Consider the following 22,193-nt stretch of genomic DNA (forward strand, 5'->3'; position numbering starts at 1 on the left):
AACACAACAAGAAAAAAATCATACATTTATTGTGGAATAGTCAATGTCCATACCATGGCGCCTGCAGCTGCATGGCCGCAGTCTTCACGTCATACAGCCAACGGCCGGCACACCACGCTTATGCGCAGCTCTGCACAGCTGTACAGCACAGGCCTCACACACTGAGTGCCTCTGCACTGTCATGGTAACCTCGGCCGGCGTCCTCCTGAGAGATAGTTACGTGAGGCCGTACCGCCAATCGTAACAGGACACGACAAGCGGACTCTGTTACGGCGGGCATATTACTGCACCACTTGCCCTATATAGCCGCATACACCACCATGTCTGGCAGCCTCGTGTCGGGCTACCTACTTGCTACGTCGTCGTAGCACCTAGTCATGACGCTACACTGTGCTACGACTGTTTACCATACCGGACTTGGACTCTGCAGCCCAGTCGCTGCACTTGATCGAGCACCAAGTTGTGTTATTATTGTGGAACTGTTGGCAATAAACAGAATTTGGAACTCACGCCAATCATTATTTGTTGTTTCTCCAATTACGGATACAACATATATACCGAGCGACGTGGCGCAGTGGTTAGCACACTGGACTGGCATTCGGGAGGACGATGGCTCAATCCCGTGTCCGGCCAGCCTGATTTAGGTTTTCTGTGATTTTCCTAAATCGCTCCAGGCAAATACTGGGATGGTTCCTTTTAAAGGGCACAGCCGACTTCCTTCCCTGTCCTTCTCTAATCTGGTGACCTCGATGTTTGGTATCTTCCCCCAAACAACCCAACCAACCGTACCTTTAACAGACAATATATCCTAGAAGTACAAAATATGAAACAAGCCTACTTGTTACCATTATATGTTAAATTTGAAAACACAACAGACAGTACCATTTGTCTAATCATAACATTGAGGATTACAATTTTCTTCTGCTGGCCTCTTCAATTTTTAGCTGTTAAGAAGTATTTTTGAAAAAGACCCTCCTGTAATGAATCAAAATGTTTATAGATGCTCTTAGTACTTAGTCGTATGGAAATATACTTGTCAACTGTTGAGCTATAGTAACAATAATTCCCCATGTTTGTGTGAGCTTTATTAGGAGAAGCTGGGGTTAACTGGACCTATTTTTTCTTCCCTTGAAATCTTGCTTAAAGAATGGGTCTTTCTAAAACTTTTATTCCTGAATCTGGAAGAAACCATGTACAAAAGCTACAGGCATATTCAGTTTTGCTTTATCTAACATAGATTTTACACAATTGGGGAAGAACTTTGACTCTACTTTTGGACCACTTAACAACAGTGGCTGCATTAAATGGGCCATATGTCAGGGTTTGCTGGATCCCTCAGTTAAATAAATGAATTACAGGACCGTAAATACAAAAATTTAATGCAACAACATTAGTAACAAAGTTCAACACACTTTTTTGAGTATATTAATGGAAAAAAATCGTGGAAATAACAAAACTTCCACACAATGAATTTAGCGATATCTAGAACCAAATCACGTTTTCATAGTGAGCTCTGGTTTCATGCATCTGATTGCGTAGCTCATCAATTATTTAATTCAAAGCAACAAAGGCATCATCTTCTCGGCTATCATTGTACATTTTTAAGGTTTGAGCACCATAATTGTGATCACCTATGGTAGTTTCCCTTTCTGCTTCAACTACAGTGAAGGCCCCTCCCCCCCGTCTTAACTGTTTCATCATTTTCATTAACACTTGTGTATAAGCCAGTACCAGAGAAATCAATGTACTGGACATAATCAGCATCTTGAGAGTTCCTGCTGGTCTCTCATTCTTGAATGATATTTTTTTTGGTAACTGCTTTGATCTTCTGTTTTTGCTGCTGCGTCTAATTGGCATTCTGGTAAGGATGGGTGATCAGGTATCCTAGCATCTTCTGCCAGTGTGCTATTGGCTGTTTATTGCTGAATTGATACAGGTCTGGCCGCTGCATTTGATGACAAAAAAAGTTTTGGCCAGTGTATGTATGAATTGAAAGGTTCCTACCCCTAACACTAAAGCCTCTCAAGATGTCAGAGACAGTAAAAGCCAAAGAATATGCAACCTCTACAAGGCTGCAATGCCTCATAGGGGGGGGGGGGGGAGGGGGGCGGCTTATGGGCGCTCAACATCGAGGTCATCAGCAGCAATGCCTTATATATTAATTCTGAGGGCACTGGCAGGTAGTTCTTTGAAATTACTCGTTATATTCATTCATCAGCAACTTTCTGGGGTTAACTGAACTATTCTATCTAATCCCAAACTTTTTAGGTCCAGTTAACCCCCCCCCCCCCCTTAACTTTATCGAAAATCTTCAAAGTAGTGAGAAAACTGCTCCATGTGCAGATTATATTTCATGGAGTATCATAAAACAATAAACACTGGATTTAACTCAAAGAAACAGTACACAATTTCGTTTCTTTGAGTTAAATCCAGAGTATATATATATGCGATTTTGGCTAACAGGCAAACCACATACGTTCAAATAGTACTTCAAACGTAAGAAAACAACTTTATAGTACGAAAAAAAATAATTTTCGCTCTTGAATTGTTAATTAATGTAACAATTCAATTAACTCCGAGGTTCAGTTAATACCTATTCCCCTGCTGTTTTTGTGCAATTAGCTACAATTTTAGCCTGAGGAGTCCGGAACCGCGGGGCTGCTACGGTTGCAGGTTCGAATCCTGTCTCGGGCATGCGTGTGTGATGTCCTTAGGTTAGTTAGGTTTAAGTAGTTCAAAGTTCTAGGGGACTTATGACCTAAGATGTTGAGTCCCATAGCGCTCAGAGCCATTTGAACCATTTTTTTAGCCTGATGTCTGTGTGTGCGAATGTGTGTTACACTTTTTAGAATGATTGGTTACGTGAGGTGTGTGTGTGTATTACACTTCTTACAATTGTTGGTAACGCATTATATGAGAAAGACAGCTTTATTTATTTACCAACAGCGAATTTGAAGATTACTACAATAAGACCTTAATACCTGATAGTTGCGGGAACTGTTCTATTTTAAAACATCCTGTGGCCTAAGATACTATGGTCACACACTTCATTTTGTGTCTTAGAATTTAATGCAGATGAGGATCCATAGTTTGGTGTTCTGCGTTGGTGATGGACACACATTCGGACTCAGGAAGTGCTAGCGCTCGTGTATGACACTTCATCAGCGTCAGATGCACGGATTATAGCTTTCCTAATTTCATTTTTCAGCTTTCTTCTGACATTATCAGAGCGCAGTGTGCGTAATCCAGAGGCTACATACTCTCCAAAAATCTCATATTCGTCAGGTACCCCTTTCGCTAACACTTTGAGTGCAGCTCTTGCCAACAGGTCGTCGCTTTCTTCATGTTTCCTTTTTCTTGAACTTTTCTCCCGGGTCGGCTCTTCAACAATGTCCTGCCTCTCTGTTACGACCTCGGTAGTCTGTTCCGAAGCGCCAGTGCTTTCGACTTCCCATAATATTACAGGCTGTGAACTTGTCTCCGCCTGAAATTGATCATCACAGTTATGGGTGCAAAGAAATGCATTGCAGCGATACTTTGGATTGATTCGATACAGCAAATGATACCGGTATGTTGTATCCGGTACCCGACGATGTTGAAGAAACACATTTTTTTCCCATTCAGATATAAGAAATGTGAGAGATAAATCTCACAGATGTCACCTTAAATTTAATTTTCATGACAGTACTAACATATCGAAATTTGATAGGAAATTTTGAAGAAAAGATTTCCGCATACCAAATTGCTTTGTTTGGAAACACAGGCAGCCAAACCTGGTATTACGAACTTCAGCGCATCGAAATAAGGCCAATTGCTTTTGCAATTGTCACCTGCCCCGCTTCCGCTTCTTCTCTGCTTAATTTTCTTCAGCTCTTGTGATACCTTAAAGGATGACAGACTACTACGAATATTTTCTTTCTTTTTTTATATTATTGTCCCAATCATTCATACTACACATTAACAATGCTAGTGACAGTTATTTAACGCCGGTAATTTAAATCCAGATTGAATTATAGAGTGCAATACATACATTTACTTCTAAGGGAATTTCTGCTAACATTACAGTTTCGTACCTGATTTCTTAAATTGTGAAGTTTCCTCTCAACTTCTTCTTGGGAACAAGAAAACTTCAGCCCTATTTCTTCCCCAACCTTATGTTTCTTCGTCCTGTCTCGATAACCGGAACATTTTATGTTCCACAAGCATTCGTTTGCTTCGTAAAGTTGTATTAGTTCCATAATTTCTTCACGTGACCATTGTTTCCGCATATTGTACCTCACTACTGTCAGATAGCGACTCTCGGTTTATGTGAACAATTCTCGTATTTGAAGAGCTGCTGCCAGACAGTGTATGGGTGTATGAGCACCATTGCCACTACAGATCGACTTGTGATTCGGCCGATCTCGGTCAGCTGCGAGTCAAATTGGGCGAGGTTTTCTCGAGAACGTCTCTCGAGAGTAACTCGCCGAATTTATCTAAACTCTCAAGCGTCGCTCTCTCGCATATTTACAGATTGCGTTCATATCGTATCTTGGTATTTGGTCGAAAAGTTCGAAACTTGTTATATTACAAATGAGTGCAATTCCCTTTTTTATTGTAGCAAGGCGTTCTTCCTACACTATATAGAGGGTCATTTCCTGTCAATGAACTGTTTGAGTAGTTCGACACATGCTGAATAGTGAATACTATCTTGTTTCTTCCTTCTTCATTAAAAACAAATGTGATTCTGAATCTGCTGCAACAGTACTGTATTGCATGTTTCCTCTATGTACAAACATTGCTGCAAAATAGTCAAAGCAAACCGATTAAATTATAGTTTGCGTATGATCTCCAGGATATACGATAATGTTCGCAGCTCACACCAACATTAAATTACTCTATCGATAGATCGAAAAACCGCGTTGACGTCACTATAGGTAGCAAACGTGGCGCAGACTTTTTGCCGGTTAGCGACGAACCGGCTACAATTTCAGGTCGTAGGTGTTGTAGTGAGAAGATAGTATTGTGGGAACTTAATCATACGACAAGGAGACATGACGTGACGGTAGCTAAAGAAACTGACAGTAATTAAGAATAAGAAGAATGATCCAAAAAAGTCTTAAGACCAAACAACAGCGCTCCATGACGAGAAATACCTACATTTTTAAATCACAGCATACGTTAGTGATTTAACTCGCTCCGAAAATGTTTACGGAGGCTAACAGTTAGTTGGAAAGTGAAGTGCTGAGAGATTACGTTTGGAGCTGTCGAAAAAATTAGGTTACATTTAATCTATGGATGATTGTTTCCCCGATGTTTTTAAGGCCCCTTTTACACTATAAAAGTACTTTGTCAGATGTCATTTATAAAATATTTGACGACATACTGAGATATTCTTATCATGAATAAAAATCAGAGCGTTGTCATATCTTTTGTAAAAGAATTGTCAAAGATTTTTGACAGTGTAATATGGGCCTAATTAATAGCAATGAACATACGAGAAATGTCAACTGGTATTGCAGAAAATGTTCTGCTAAACACGTAGCAGAGTAGGAACTGCCTTGAAAATGCATTGTTTGGGTGATGTCAAAAAGTTTCTTACTTCGTAAGTACAGTTCTTCAACTCTTGTACATATATCAACACTCGGTGCGGTGTTAGCTACGATGTAAACTGAAGCATTGAAGAAGTTTGGATTGTGCTTTATAGTGCCCCACTTGAAGGATTATCAACTTATCTTTGACCCTTCAAAATTGATTGAGCGTTTATAATTTGAGATATCACACACACACACACACACACACACACACACACACACACACACACACACACATTATGGTTGAAGTGTTTAGTTTGAAGACTGGTGTTACGTAACTCCCCATGCATGTCTGTTCTATGCAATCCCTATCATTGCGTTACTACTATTGCACCCTACACTGATTTAAACCTGCTTACTGTGGTCTAGCCTAGTTAAGTGCACTTACGGTGTCGGCGGCTCATCATCTGTGTGGTGGAGTTAGCAGTTCGTTTCTGTTAAGTCATAGCCAATCTAGTGACAGTATACAGTAGCCAGTGAGAATTGCTGAATCTAGTGACTTGTTTCGGTGGAAGATATAAATTAATTGCATTTGCTTTCGTCACGGATAGTGTGAGATTGACAGTTCTTTATACGGCTGTTATGAATTATGAAGTTGGTTACTCGTTTTCGTCTGTATTTCTTGTATTGTGTTTCCCAGAATATGACAGAATTCCTTTGAGATATTGTTGCGTATTCCAGTGATCATTTGGGTGATGAGTTGGTGAAGTCAATGTATGTGAATGAAGAAAAACTCACTATGGTACTGGGCAGATCTGTCGTGTAACCCAAGGACTAGGTTAGTATGATATGTTACAGTTTGTTTGCGAGTTGGTGAAGCCAATGAATGTAAGAAAACTGGCATCGTCGACTTCTGCAGCATGAGTTGGAGAAGCCAATGAATGTAAGAAAACTGGCATCGTCGACTTCTGCAGCATAGCCCAATGTTTTCAAAATCGTTGTGGGGTATTTTCTAAATGTTCTGATTTCCAAGGTTGTGATTATGCAGGATGCTAAGAGTACTTTTTGCTTCATACGACTAGATTCTGCACAACATATCCCAATATGCTGTCGCCTAATTTAATGGTTCACATCAGGAAGTCGTTTATTGATCACTGTTTTGTCATTGGTTCTACCATCTTGTCTAATCATCACAATCGTCATTTGTTGTGTTCATTTCTTATCTTTCACTGTGCAAAATATTACCAACTGCAGCATGCAATGGAAAAGCCACTACACTGTAAGTGCGCTTTAACTGCCAAGCCTTGGTCTTTCACTATAGCTCTTACCACCTTCACTTCCACCCGTTGCCTAACTGATGATTCCTTCATACCTCAGGATATATCTTTTCAACTGAAGCACATAAATTTAATGTCACCCCAGTGTGATTCAGCATCTCTTCATATGAGCAAACACAATGTTGTACTTACACTGAAATTTTCCTCCTGGATCTGCAGCTCTTAATGGGCCTTGACATGCTGTATGACATCATTTCATTTGTCCCTGCCCAATTTCTTGCATCTCCATCCACTGACAGCAATAATTTTTAGATCTTCTTGTACGCCTTCCAAGTACCAAAGTCTTGGTCTTCCCCTGCTTCTTTGTATCACTGCGTTTGTTGCAGCACTAGTTTTGTTGTGTTCCCATGTTCCATATGGAAAACACGGCTGACCTATTTCTGGTGGTTTATTGTAATGAACTTTATCATCTCAAGATCTTTATATAATCGGTAAAGTTTAAAATTATGAGGTCTACATTATACCCCATCATCACTGGTTGTTCCATAGATCTTGTGTAATGCCTTTTGTTCAATACGTCCTATTAGCTCTTGGCACCGTTGTGTCAGTGCCCATGTCGCTGAGCCATTTGTTAATACCGGGCATCTTAAAAGTTTTATGCAGCTGACGCTTTGTACTTCTGGATGGATTTCTTGAGTTAAGTTTTAGGGTCAGCCCATAATGGCATTTATTAGCTAAGTGGATGCAGTGCTTTATTTCCACCATTATGTTACCAGTGGTCCCAGATAGACAAATTCAGTAACAGTCTATTTGTGCCTTGTCAAATTCTAACATTTTACTTGGTTATGGTTGTGTTATATATTTGGTTTTATTGACACTCACTTCCAGTCCCATTTGTATTGCTGCTAACATTAGTGCCCTATACATTTCTTTAGCTGTTAGTTTTGTTCTTGCAGTGATATCCACATCATCTGCATGGGCCAGAAGCTGCAGTACTCTATTTTATATTGTGCATGTTGTGTTGATTTGGGCTCTCCTTACTATCTTCTGTAGTGCTATGTTAAAAAGCGTACATGAGAGTACTTCCCTTTGCCTCACGCCACAGGTAGTTTCAAAACTTGGTGTTAACTTTTGTTGTATCTGTATTTTACATACTACTATTTCCATAGTCAAACTTGTGAGGCATATTTAATGTTTTGGTATGCCACATTCATTCATGCCTTCAACAAGCTTATTTCTTTTTATGGTGTCATATGCTGCTTTAAAATAAAGAAATATGTGATGTGTTTTTATATTCTGTACCCTTGTTTTTTTTTCAGTATCTGTCTCAGAATGAATATTTGGTAAATAGTTGGTTTTGCCAGAGCTAATACTTGCTTGCTATCTTCCAATTGCTGCTTCTGCTGTGATAAACATGTAGGCTGATTTTCAGTAGGTGTTTTCCAACATGTTTATTGTTCTGCTAGTCCTTCAGTTCGCTGTGACTTTTATAGCTCTTTTATTTTATCAGCTGGTAAATAAGTTGTATGCTGGTAACCATCTGCTGTTTTTTAATTCTGGTGTCACTTGAAATGTCACAGAAATGAAAATGTAAAGAGTTAATGGAAGGTATCTGGGTTTGAGTGTGTTATGGTATTTGTCCAGTGTGAGATTAAGATTACAGCTAGAATTTGTGTACCATATTGCTCAGAAATATCGTTGGCACAAATATGTGACTTTTGTACCGACCAGAGTGTAAACTGCTTGGGGTCTAATAGTATGAAGTATCAGTGAGAGCATTGCTATTGTTTAGTTTTGGGAGAAGCAGTGAATACTTTGTCATTGACCAGATGCCATAATCGGATTAATGGTGTTAACGTAGTAGTTGGAATAACTTTATAATGTGATACTTTGAATTATGCTAAAGGTTTTTCCCCCAGAGAACATAGAAAGTAAAATTTTAGTTGTTGAAAGCGTAACTGACTGAGTCTGCTCATTGTGGCTGTTAGTAAGTAATATAAATATGCAGGGCTACTATAAATGATTCATTCTTTTCAAAGCTCTATATCTTCTTAAGTACTACATGTGCAAATATGATTTATGCACAAATAGGACTGTAAACTTGCAAATTTTGACTTTTGTGCTCTACATGAGGTTCTTGGCATTGGGGGGGGGGGGGGGGTCTGCTAACATGGTCTATAATGTATCCCCGAAAAATAGTCGCAATGCAGTAGGTTATGTGCCCTGGGGGAGCCAAGGGAACAGAGCCACACCACGTTCACCACAATGCCAAATTCAACAATGCAGAAGTTGACCATTCAGGTAGCGATGAACATTGATGCTGCAATGAGAATATGTTCTGTCTTGTTGGAAGATGAAATCCTCAGAATCAGCAGTCAATTGTGGAAGCAACCACAGCTGCAACATATCAAGGTAATAGGTACCCATCACAGCCTTTTCACAGAAGAAAAATGGCCCATACAGCTTTATCTGTGACATTGCACAGAAAACTTTAACCTTCGGTGAATCTCGCACGACAATTTTGTGAGGCTGTTCAGTGCTCTTACTTTCACATTGTGATGCTTAACCTTTCCAGATAAATAGAGGTTGCTTCATCAGTGAGTATCTCGCATATTCCAACACACAAAAACTATTTTCTTGCTGTGGCCACCACTTTCTTAAGACAGTGCAGTGCGCTCGTAACACCAACTAATGGACACAATGCAAACTCTGTGAGTTTATGATTGTAATTGTGTGTCAATCATATTTGCACGTGTAATACTTTGTAAAATATAGAGCTTTGAAAATGAATGAACCATTTGTAGCAGCCTAGTTCTCTATTTTAACATTAAATATTCTGCTTCCACACACTTTTGAGCTTTTGGAGGCCTGGTTTGTTTATAAATAACTTTCTGCCACCAGTCACAATTTTCTTTTATTTATGTTTCACATGATGCATTTTGGGAAATGGTTCCCATTTTCAAATATGTATTTGAATATAATAGAGTGAAACATTCCACGTGGAAGTGCTGGCAGGTCGATAGACACACAAACATACACACAAAATTCAAGCTTTTGCAACAAATCGTTGCTTCATCAGGAAAGAGGGAAGGAGAGGGAAAGACGAAAGGATGTGGGTTTTAAGGGAGAGGGTAAGGAGTCATTCCAATCCCGGGACCGGAAAGACTTACCTTAGGGGGAAAAAAGGACAGGTATACACTCGCCCGCACACGCGCACACACACACACACACACACACACACACACACACACACACACACACACACCCCTGTGTGTGTGTGTGTGTGTGTGTGTGTGTGTGTGTGTGTGTGTGTGTGTGTGTGTGTGTGTGTACGTACCTGTCCTTTTTCCCCCTAAGGTAAGTCTTTCCGCTCCCAGGATTGGAATGACTCCTTACCCTCTCCCTTAAAACCCGCATCCTTTCGTCTTTCCCTCTTCTTCCCTCTTTGCTGATGAAGCAACGGTTTGTTGCGAAAGCTTGAATTTTGTGTGTATGTTTGTGTTTGTTTGTTTGTGTGTCTATCAACCTGCCAGCACTTTTGTTTGGTAAGTCACATCTTTGTTTTTACAAATATGTATTTGTTTGTACTTCCGTATGTCATTTTTTTTTTTGTAATGATTTATGTATGTTTTCGGTATGTGAACAAAGAAATTAAACACTTGAAAATGGGAATCATTTCCCTGAGTGTGTCATGTGAAACATAAATAAAAGAAAATCTTGACTGGTAGCGGAAAGTTATTTATAAACAAACTCATTGTTTTCACAGTTGCAGACTTTAAAAAAACCATTTGTAATTGACAAAATCAGTATATGGCAGCACTAAATATCATTGTGTGTTGTAGATAACTGGAGGTTAACAATGTTGTAACAGTGTTCGCAACTTTTCATTTACTTATTCATTTACTGTGCTAATTATGTCCTTTCTTAAAGATAAATCTTCAGTGAAGAGGAGTATGTCAAGGCATACGTTAATGAAGTCGAGCATTAGTTTGAAACAGCAATTTTAACTACTTTTAAACTGCTATAAACCTAAATTGAACATAGCAAAATTTACAGTGATGCCACTGCTTTGAAAATAGATGCTACATCATCAGTTATATTAAATAGCAGTTGCTTGTTTCCTGTTCTGAGCTTTGTGGCCAAATTAATATTTATCATGGAGAAATGTTATTTATGTGCTGCAGCTCACTGTAGGAATGATTGAACATTGTGATTTGTCATGCACCTAATGCTAATAAGTCCTTGAATTTCGAAAATCAGTAAATATATGGAAGCAGAGACTAATAAATATGTTTTCAATTTTTTTTGAACTCATAGGAATTCTCAATTTGTTGTTTTATGTTTGGCGTGAGCTTGTTAAATAACTTTGCACCAGAATACATAACTCCACTCAGACTCCTGGTCAAAGTAGTAGTCTACACAGATTTTGTGAAAATATCTTGTTCTGTAGTGAAATTTTCACTCTACAGTGGAATGTGTGCTGATATGAAACTACCTGGCAGATTAAAACTGTGTGCCGGACCGAGACTCGAACTCGGGACCTTTGCCTTTTGCGGGCAAGTGCTCTACCAGCTGATCTACCCAAGCACGACTCACCCCTTGTCCTTACAGCTTTAATTCTGCCAGTACCTCATCTCCTACCTTCCAAACTTCACAGAAGCTCTCCTGCAAAGGTCCCGAGTTCGAGTCTCGGTCCGGCACACAGTTTAGCCTGCCAGGAAGTTTCATCTTGTTCTCCGATTGTGTTAATCACATTTGAACCGAATGATTTTCATTGTAGTTACAAATGTAGTAAAGGAACTACTCGAAGGTACAATAAGGAAACAAAGATCTTTGAATCAGTCCCTTGACATGTTTGATCCTCCATATTACACAATATTCTTACAGCTCACTGCTGTGTAACATACATTTTCTTTACGTAAGTTCCATTGCATTTAATCTCAAGACTATACAGTGTCGTATCAGAACAATGACATAGTTCTAAGTTCACAGCAAGTGGACGGATCTTGATTTGTTTATCTGCATGTTGACTACAGTTGATTTGATTTATTGATCCAGGGATCATCGGACAGTGATACAGGATTTGTCATTGTAATACAATGAAAATAAATAGCTCATAATACACACACACACACACACACACACACACACACACACACACACACACACACACAGAATATATGTTTGCTTTTATGAGGACAGGACAGATGGTTGGAAGTGACCTTGATGAAAGAACAATCCTGATGTGATTTACCAAAATCATAAAAAACAAAACAAAAATCAGTCAGGATTGCTGGACAGAGCAAACTCCATCCTCCCAAATATGAGGTCAGTGTTTTAACAATTGCAGTGCCTTATTCGCATGGTCGTCATTGCACAATTTTCTTCAATTTGTACACAATTTTCACCAGACAACTTTTATTATAAAACATAGTTTTGTTCTTCATCAGTGGCCTTTGCTGCAGTGGTAACACAAGTTCTCATAACCGAAGTTAAGCACTGTCGAGCTTGGCTAGCACTTGGACGGATGACCATCCGGTCTGTCGAGCACTGGTGGCAAGCCGGGTGTAATCAGGCCTTGTGAGACCTATTGAGGAGCTGAGCTACTTGATTGGGAAGTAGTGGCTCTGATCATGAAAACGGACAACACCTGGTAGAGCATTGTGCTGTGGGCTAAGAATGACATGGCGGTCTGTCAGTACCGTAGGGCCTGTTTAGGCAGAGTTTTTTTTGTTCATCATTGCAGCACAGACTAGGGACATGTGCTGGCGACTTGTGGACCGTGAACATGTGGCTCTGCCCTATGCACTCCCTCCTGTCTGTTCAGAAAACTGATTCCAGGCTCATTAACATCCAACTACAACCCATGCACATCTTAATATCCATGTGACAAGACATTACTATCATGCACTGTACATATTGGCTTATGATTTTCTTGTAAAACCATTACATTGTGATCATGTGTACTGTAATGTGACGGGGTGTTGTAGTTGTCCCTTTTCATTATTAACCACTACCTTGAAACTAACTAATCTTTGACTGTGTAGTATACATTATTTACAAAGAATGCTTTAACTGCCTTTCTGAATAGAAGTATTGTGTAATCTTTTTCACCTCCGTGGGCAGTTTATTGTACATATTTACTCCCTGGTAGAAAATGCTGTTTTGAGTCACAGAGGGCTAAATTAGTATCATTTGATCTCTGCAGTTGGTTTTCCAACATACCACTAAGGCAATACGTTGATATTTTGACAGAGATGATCTTTAGGTCTAATGTCAACCATTTGGAATTGAATGATGTGAAATGGGGCACTAAGACTTGCAGGCACAAAATTGTTTTCAGTGGCAGGGGACTCTGTGTAAACAGATGACGTTGCTATGGGGTCCCCTCTCGGTCCACATTTTGGTTGTGAGCAACATTTTTTGAATAAAGAACCTTTGAGTGCAAGTATTAACTACCGGTTCAGATATATAGATCATGTGCTGTGTATATAGACAGGCACAATTAAGACAGCTTAACAATTTTTTTTCGTAACTTAAACAGCTGACATAAAAATATTCAGTTTACAATGGAGATTACTAACCAACTCATAAACTTCCTACATCTGACCACTGACACTAGCACACAAACATGTTTCAAAATTTATAGAAAATTACAGTTACAGAAATAGCAATACCTTCTTGCTCACAACACTCGGTAACACACGAACATGCAGCTTTACACTCAGTGGTGCGCTGTCTCATATCTGTTCCCTTGTCCAAGAAAGATTTCAAAGCAGAAAAAATGTATTGCCTCAACAAATGGCTGCAGTCCTGTCCTGGTTGATCACATCGTGCACGGGAAACAAAAACTGAAAATTATAGCCCTCCTCCACGCTTCCTCTCCTGCCGCTACTGCTGTCTGCAGCAAGTGGTATTCAACGAAGGACTCAGCCTGCACTGGGCTACGCCATACCTAGGATAGTGATCTCAGAGTGCAGCAAAAACACTGAAATCCTGCTACTATAGGATTGTCTTTAATTATATGAGGAACACCACAGCACAGTTTATTTTCAATAGCAAAAATGAGATACAGTTACCAGGCCAACAGTAGGCTATAGAAAGTTACTTGTCCTGAGTGTCATAAGTTTTATATTGGTCAGTCAGGCAGCATCTAGGCTGGCTGAAGGTGAATGCAACTGGAAGTTGTGGAATGATGACTCCATATTTGCTGATCATGTACTGAGTGAGGGTTGCAGGTACCATTCAAAGTGGCATGTATTTCACTTCACGAGCAGAGGCCAAAAAATCAAACGTGTTGGAAGCCCTGGAAATCGACAAACATTTGGCCCACGGTCCGATTTAACGTCAAATGACCAAACACAGCTCAGTACTTCCCCTCCTCTGAAACTCACTTAATCATCCCAATTTTTCATTACTTCCCACAGTGTCTGTTCCTTTCTGTTCCTCCATTTTCCAGTATTTATTTATTGTATTGTAATTGCTTATGTACTTCATATACAGTGAGGCAGCAAAAATAATGGAATAGCAATATGCACATATACTGATGGCGGTAGCATCACGTACATAAGATGTAAAAGGGCAGTGCGCTGTAAGTTCTGTCATTTGCGCTCAGGTCATTCATGTGGAAAGGCTTCCAATGTGATTATGGCCCCACAATTGCAATTAATAGACTCTGAATGCAAAATGGTTGTTGGACACGTGGGACATTCCATTTCAGAAATCATTAGGGAATTCAGTATTCCGAATTTCACAGGATAAAGAGTGTGCTGAGAATACCAAATTTCAGGCCCCTCACCACAGGCAATGCAGTGGCGCAGCATTCACTTTACGACAGAGAGTCAAAATTTGGCATTAGTGAGCTGTTAATGCCAAATATAACAATATCGTCTGCAACTCCTCTCCTGGGCTCATGACCCTATCAATTGGACCCTAGATGACTGTAATCTGGTCATATAGTAGTGTTAGAGTGTGGCGCGACTCCGTGAAGCCTTGGACCCAATGTGTCAACAAGGCACTGTGAAAGCAGGCGGTGGCTCCATAATGGTGTGGGACGTGTCAGCACGGATTGGACTAGATTGTCTGGTCCCACAGAGCCGATCATTGGCTGTATATGGTTATTACGATAGTATTATGTTCATCTACTTGAAGACCATTTGTAGTTATTCGTGGACTTTTATCTTCCCAAACAACAATGGAATTGCTACAGGGCCACAACTGTCAGTGATTGGTTTGAAGAACATTCTGTACAATTCAAGCAAATGGTTTGGTCACCCAGGTGGCCCATCGTGAAACCCATCGAACATTTGTGGGACGTATTTGGGAGGTCAGGTTGTGCACAGAATTGTGCACTAACAAAAATTTAACAATTATGAATGGCTACAGAGTCACGATTAGTCGCTGCACTGCGGCAGGCAAAATCTCGGTGTATATTTTTTTACAATTGTCACTTTTATTTTTTGCTCTGTTCGTGTATCGCTTTCCTTATGTAATTCCTCTTCAAGTCATTCTTTAGTACTCTTGTCAAGTACTAATTGTATTTAATTGGCCTTGTTAATTTAAACTGTTGTATAGGCAATGTTTCTTGAGTTTAGTGTTTTTCCTGATTTGCTCTCTTTATACTTATTTAAAGTTCAGCTTTTTTCCTTTTTAATTGCATTACCACTGCACTTCCAGAGATGGACTCCACTGTGTGTTTGTGCCTCAGTTAGGCGAGTAACATCTTCAATGTTGTTAACAAATTTTTTGCTTCTTTAATGGTGATAGTTAAAAGTCCAATGATGCCCTCATAAGTTGAAAACTGGTTACCTGAATAAGTTAAGCATGTGAAACATGCACAGTATTGTGACAGAAGGGGAACACCCCCTCCCCCCCCTCCTCCACACACACAGAAAAAAAAGAAAAGAAAAGGGGGTTAACTTTTACAAGCTTTCGGAGCTAGTGGCTCCTCTTTGTAGCAGGAAAGAAAGGTCTTTCCTTCTCGTCCTGTCTGGTAAGTCTCTCCAGACCCGGGCTTTTGGGTGACTTTTCTGAACAGTACCCCTTTCCCTAAACCTCTCAAGTCCTTTTCCTTCACCCCTCTTCCTTCCCTTCAACTCTTCTGCCAGAAGGAGAAGTTCCAAAAGCTTGTAAAGGTTAAAACCTTTTGTGCATGTGTTCCCATGACACCGCTCGGTGAGTAGATTTTTTGTCTACCCATTTACAATATATTGTCGATAATTGATTATTTTCATTGTTATGCACAATATTGTGTATTTCATTTGTAACTTTTCTGCAGGGCATCCACATTTCTTGCGATTCCCAGTTGTGTCCAGCTAAATGGTCTTAAGTCGTGCAGACGTGTTTGAACACACCTAGCCACTATTCCATATGATGGTACATTGTTGCCATAACATTCTCCAAAGTCAGTGTGGACTGTTGCAACATTGTTCCCCTTCAAATGCAGAAACTGAGTTATGGTACCAAATTCCACTTTATTAATGGGGTGCTCTATTTTTGTTTTGACTATGGTAGTGTGGTGCAGCATACCATGACCACAGACGTTTATGTCCAAACAAACTAAAAGCTAATTACAAAACTTTTTTTTAGGAGACTTTAAGACTCTCTCACATTTGTTTCTTTTCTTCCTCATAATGCTCCGTATTGGTTTCACTTTATTCTTTGAGTATTTGCCATTATTGTGTGTTGCACATGTACTTGCTTTTATGATGTCAGACTGGAGGATTTACAATAATTGTGCTAGTTAAGTTTTAACACTTAGCTGCAGTGTGGCTTCTTTGTTGTTGCACACTTCGCCTACACAGCATCAAATCATCCTGTAATTTTACGCTACACTCATTTGTTTCGGGAGGCGAGGAGTGTGCTGGAGTTCACCCAATAGGTGAACGTGTTAGTGTGTGTCTGGCAGTGAGATTTCGTCTGAGTAAGCTGCTCCTATAATATGCTGTGGCTACTGTGTTCCACTCCTTCTGTTGCCATGTACTGACATACTGTACTTGTTGACTAAACATTCATTTTTCACCTTATAACACTAGCTTGTTATAAGTCACTCTTCCCTAGCAACCTAACCTTAAGTCCTGTCACGGGAAAAGCCACATATAACACTAACTTGCCGTGACACAAGCTAATGTTACCCTCTGAGAGGATTTTGAAATTTTGACTGAACTTATAACTAATGGAACAAAGGTATCAGACTGTAATTTTGATTATGTTGCAATTAATAGAAAAACTAAACAGCCTTTAACTTTGGGTTTTAATGAAAGTAGTAAAATCTTATGTGAATGAAAAAATGAACAGTCGCCAGCCTAATTAGGCTCATTAATTTGGAAATATAAGTTTAAGAAAATTGAATATTAATTATTGAAATTTCTTTCATTAGTATTCTCTTTGAATAGCACACAGGATACAAACAGACATAGGACACTCTGAGCTGTGGGTAACAGTACTTACCAATAATGCACAAACCAGTAATAACAGAAAGCAAAAAATGTACCAAACTCATACTACTAACAGCAACAATCAAGATCATTACTTGATTCAGTACTGAGATGTTACTGCAGGAAGTACAGAACTTAAGTTGGACATGGGGGGGGGCTTATAACTTATTCACACGCGAGACAGATACTATTAAAAATAATAATAATAATAATAATAATAATATCACAATTACACTGTTTATACTCCCATTTAAAGAAATATATCAGATTTCCTTAGTAGCAATAATATTCCAATTATCTTTCTAATATGAGAAGAATATGGTGGGGAACCGTAAACTGGTATAATATCACTAGCTAAACCCTACGATCATTTCAGTAGCAAAAATTAATTCAGCAAAAGTTAATTCTTAGCTTCACTTGCAACAGTTTACGTTTTTACATTTCAAGGCAAATTGTTCAACACTGGCTCAACTAACTTAAAAAAAATCAGTCATGATAGTAATCAAGGCTAAATTATGTTTCAAATGAGTTTAACTTATTTTCCTTTTTCACCACCTGTGAAGCAGGTATTTTAGACAGTAACATTTACAAAATCTAGCACTGTATTTTTGCAAAACAATACTAAACTGAGAGTACTTCAGTAAACTTCTAACTAACTTTACTTTTGTGGTTTTAACTTCCACTTTTGCTAATACTTGCACATTTGACAAACATAAATAAATCACTAGTTCATTTGAAACAGGATACTCGGTTCTATAAACACTTATGAGAGGACCCTGCATAGGTTCATGATCAGGATACAAGATATGGTTCCAAACACAGATGTATAGCATTTGGATTATTATTAAAATCACCCACACACATTAACTGGTCCATGCTCTGATACATATCTGTATGCATGAAGTTAGTGGAGCAGTAGCGAAGTTGTGGTGGCAAGCGACATGGCCACTAACTGTACTCACAGCTCTTGATGTTTGAATGCTCTATAAAATTTCTTCTTGGCGACAGATTTTTAACATGTTAGAGCCATTCTTTATTGCCGAGAATACCAAGCAACAACCAAATTCACATCTGAGGCAAAATTCCTTGCAGAGTGGCTTCCAGTTGCCTCCCTTGGCACCGTCGATGTGTACTGTTCAACGGCTAGCCACTGACTGCGTACCGTTCACACCAAGTAGCCACCAATTCGACCACCAAAACCACCTTCTACATTGCGCCATGCTACTTCCGTTGTGGAAGGACTTCACTACATCTTTTACATTTTACAATACAAGAGCCCTAAGCATGAACCAGCTCCCAGTAGACATAGTTTTTCTTGTAAATATACACATAATATAACATTCTTTTTTAAATGCCATTTAGTTTCTTCCATGTTTACATTACAGAACTCTAAATTTCCTGTCACAAATCAAGGACCTGAACTAACAAAAAATTAACACTTCTTAATTACATAAACACAGTTACATAATATAAACCTACTTCTAATCAATATAAGTGTTACAACCTCTGTACATTAGCAAAAATTAAAATGTGTTACCTTCAGAGTTCATTATTAACAGACTTCATTACTAACAGGATTGCACCTTACAGTACCACATATCGACTATCTTACTGTGGTGCTGTTCCCTCAGAATAGTTTATTATCTCAGCAAAGTAATGCCACTGAGACATTAAGTGTAGTAGATTAAATTCTCATCCAGCGTAAGCAGCCACAGATAGGAATTTCAGGTTTGCCTAGCTTTGACTACTCAGCTGAAGCTATTACATTCCACTGATTTGATCAGCAGGTGTTCTCTTTACTGTAACAGATTTTATCTGTGTTAAGTTAGTTTAAATGCAGACACTTCTATGCGCTCATTGCTGATTGGGTGCTGTTTAATGGCTGTAGCTTCACAATGGTGTATTTCCTGTCTGTGGTATTTTGGAAAATTTGGCACAATTCAGCACCGTGTATCCTGTTGTGACCATATTATCATGTTGTTTTTCTCCAACATGTAAGGCTATATGTTTGTGCATACCAACATACATTTGTGCTCAACCAGTTGACATGTGATGTGTGTGTGCAGAAGGTGGAGGTTCATATAGTGTACTGGCATAATTATTTCACAACTCTGTGTGAGTACAAATTTCCCTGAAATGTAAAATGTGTTCTGAGATTCTGTACCAAAAGTGAGCTGTCACACTTCCTGCCATACAGAATGCTCACAGTTTTATTATTACCCAGTTAGTCGAGCATATCTGCACCTGTGTGGGAAGCTCGAGGGGCCCTGAATGTGTGGAAGCAAATGAGCTGTATAGAGAGCAGTTGTCTGACAGGTGACCTCATTCTCAATTAGAAGTAATTGAGCGTTAGATTTCATCTCTCTGTACCAAGTTGTCCATATTTTATTTATTTTCTAAATTCATGTTAAAATTATTATGATGTTTATAAATTCCTTTTGCTTTTCTGTACAAACATACATGATTATGCATTGTCTTGATAAAATGCTAGTGTCACAAAACTATATTTCATGGACTCCATAGTGCAAGGAATGTGTTGCTGCAACTGAGTTATCAGTTCCTCCAAAGCAACAATTACTCCTGTGTTCAGTTAAATGAGCGTCGATAGTGGTATTTCAGGTAAAGTGCACTTATGGTATCCATTTCTGTTGCGCCGTGTGCTGCTACGGCAATTTGTTGTCATTAGTTGTAACCGATACAGTGACAGAAGCTGAGGAGAAACACTGAATCTAATGATTTCTTTTGATGGGAGGTGCAAACTGATTGCATAATAGAATAAAATTGGATGGTCTGACTCACCTGTATTATAGCCCATGGCTTAGGTTAGACTAGAATGTTACAGTTTGTGGATGAGATGGTGAAGCTACCAAATCTAAACATGAAAATGTCTGCTGTAATAGATTGATGTGCAGCGTAGTCCAAGATATATGTTTGTCATTGCAATAACCTACTCATGTGTATTATTTTTGATTTTGTTGATACTTGAATGATTAATGGAAAATCTCATATAAAGATGTGAAACAAATACTAACAAAGAGATAGAGGGGCTGGCCAGTACTTACCTCAGCTCAGTACAGCCCATAGATAACACAAAACAGAACATAAAATTTTCATTTCTAGCTTTGGGAACTTTGTTCCTTCATCAGGGAGGAGATGGGGGGGGGGGGGGGGGGGGGGAGGCAAGAAGGGAAAGTGGATTCAGTTACTCACAACCCAGGTTATGAAGCAACAGAGAAAGGTAAACAGGGAGGGTAGCAAGGATGGAGACATGGTTGTCAGAGGGAAGCCAAAGATATTCTATTGTTAAGTACTGTGCCAGCTTCAAACCAAAGAGGCTGCATACAGAGGTAAAGAGGTATATAGTATAAAGATAAACACAACTATGTAGGATGAAAAGATGTGTGAATGGCTAAAGAGGAGAGGGAAAAAGAAGAAGACTGAAGAGTAAATGCGAGTGAGGTTGGTTAACATAGGTTCAGTCCAGGGGGAGGGCGGGATGAAAGGCTGTGTGGGAGTGCAAGTTCCCATCTCTGCAGTTGAAAGGGGTTGGTGTTGGGTGGGAGAAGCCAAATGACATGTATGTTGTAGCAGGTTCCTAGGTCCCTAGAATTATGCTGGACGGCATGCTCTGCTACTGGGTATTGGACATCTCCTTGGCGGACAATTCATCTGTGCCCCCGTTGATGCGCTCAGCCAGTTTAGTTGTCATCATGCCGATGTAAAAGGCTGTGCAGTGCAGGCATGTCTGCTGATAAATGACATGTGTTGTTTCACACGTGGCCCTGCCTCGAATTTTGTATGTTTTATAAGTAGCGGGACTGGAGTAGATAGTTGTGGGGGGGGGGGATGCATGGGGCAGGTTTTGTAGTGGGGTCGGTTACCGGGGTAGGAACCGCTGGGTAGAAAAGGTGGTCTGGGGTATTGTAGGGTTTTAAAAGGATGTTACAGGGGTAGGGGGCGACTAAGGGAACTTTGGGTTGTGTGGGGAGAATATTGTCAAGGGATGATCTCATTTCAGAATATTGTCAAGGGATGATCTCATTTCAGGGCTTGACTTGAGAAAGTCATAGCCTAGCAGAGTAATTTGTCGATGTATTCAAGGCCAGGATAATATTGGGTGACAAGGGGGATGCTTCTGTGTGGTCTGGAGGCTACCAACAACTAACTTGTGATTAATCATGTTCAGTTCCAATTGCTTTTCATGTGAGCTATGAACTGCAGCATGCAATATGACAGACAGGGATGTTTTAAGTATGCTTTTACCCCTCTTTCTTTATAAAATAATTTGGCCTGAAAGGAAGAGGAAATTAAGATACTAACCTTGTACAGTGAAAGTAGTGCTAATGATTAATTACTTGTAATTGATAATAATATAACCTGTCGGATACAGTTAAATGAACTTGGCACAAAATGATGAACTGTGGTGCTGTCTACAGAGTTCATACTGTCACTATAAATTCCCCCCCCCCCCCCCCCCCTTTCCGTGCAATTGCTGGTAATTTCCAAGAAAGTTTGCCTATCATGACCACGGGCTCCAAACGAAAGATATCGAATGTGCAATTCTAAATCGATCGCGTGACTGTGGTGGTGGCATTATGATAAATTATTTCTGAGTTGCTAGGGAAACCTAATGATTTATGTCGGTAGAGAGTTGAGATGTCTGCAGTAGTAGACATTTCTTTGGCCGATTGCCTCACTTCGAAGAATCTATTTCTGTGCTTATGTAATTGTTTGAATTTTTTTTTGGAAATATGGATTAAGACCGGATGAGGGAAGGAGGGGCTGTGTAGACTGCAGTGGGACAAAGACTATAAAAGTTTTTAAGAAGAGCTCTAATTGTGAAATACTTCTACAATTTCATTGCAGAAACTGTGGTAAATAAGTGGCAATCTGGAAGAATACATGGTTTGACTATTCAAAAATATCAATCCAGAACAGCATAATTCTTGTATCTTGCTGGATTAGAG

The 22,193-nt window shown here is 39.5% G+C and overlaps 1 protein-coding gene and 1 long non-coding RNA gene across 3 annotated transcripts in view; one reads left to right on the forward strand and one right to left on the reverse strand.

Annotated features, from left to right (window-relative positions):
- Window positions 1–2,932: 2,932 nt before the first annotated feature.
- Window positions 2,933–4,309, reverse strand: LOC126295219 (uncharacterized). The gene is made up of 2 exons (XM_049987560.1): window positions 4,074–4,309; window positions 2,933–3,484 (listed from the first exon to the last, which is right to left on the reverse strand). Exons 1-2 carry the CDS (start codon window positions 4,266–4,268, stop codon window positions 3,128–3,130), a joined length of 552 nt encoding a protein of 183 aa, XP_049843517.1. The 5' UTR covers window positions 4,269–4,309; the 3' UTR covers window positions 2,933–3,127.
- Window positions 4,310–5,871: 1,562 nt separating this feature from the next.
- The window catches only part of LOC126295220 (uncharacterized), a 49,830-nt gene continuing 33,508 nt past the window's right edge, over window positions 5,872–22,193 (forward strand). For both annotated transcript variants that reach the window (XR_007552422.1, XR_007552423.1), the window contains exon 1: window positions 5,872–6,351. This is a non-coding gene — a long non-coding RNA (uncharacterized LOC126295220). The remainder of the gene's footprint in view (window positions 6,352–22,193) is intronic.

Source organism: Schistocerca gregaria, chromosome 11 (genome assembly GCF_023897955.1).
Source record: "Schistocerca gregaria isolate iqSchGreg1 chromosome 11, iqSchGreg1.2, whole genome shotgun sequence".
NCBI classification, from domain to species: domain Eukaryota; kingdom Metazoa; phylum Arthropoda; class Insecta; order Orthoptera; family Acrididae; genus Schistocerca; species Schistocerca gregaria.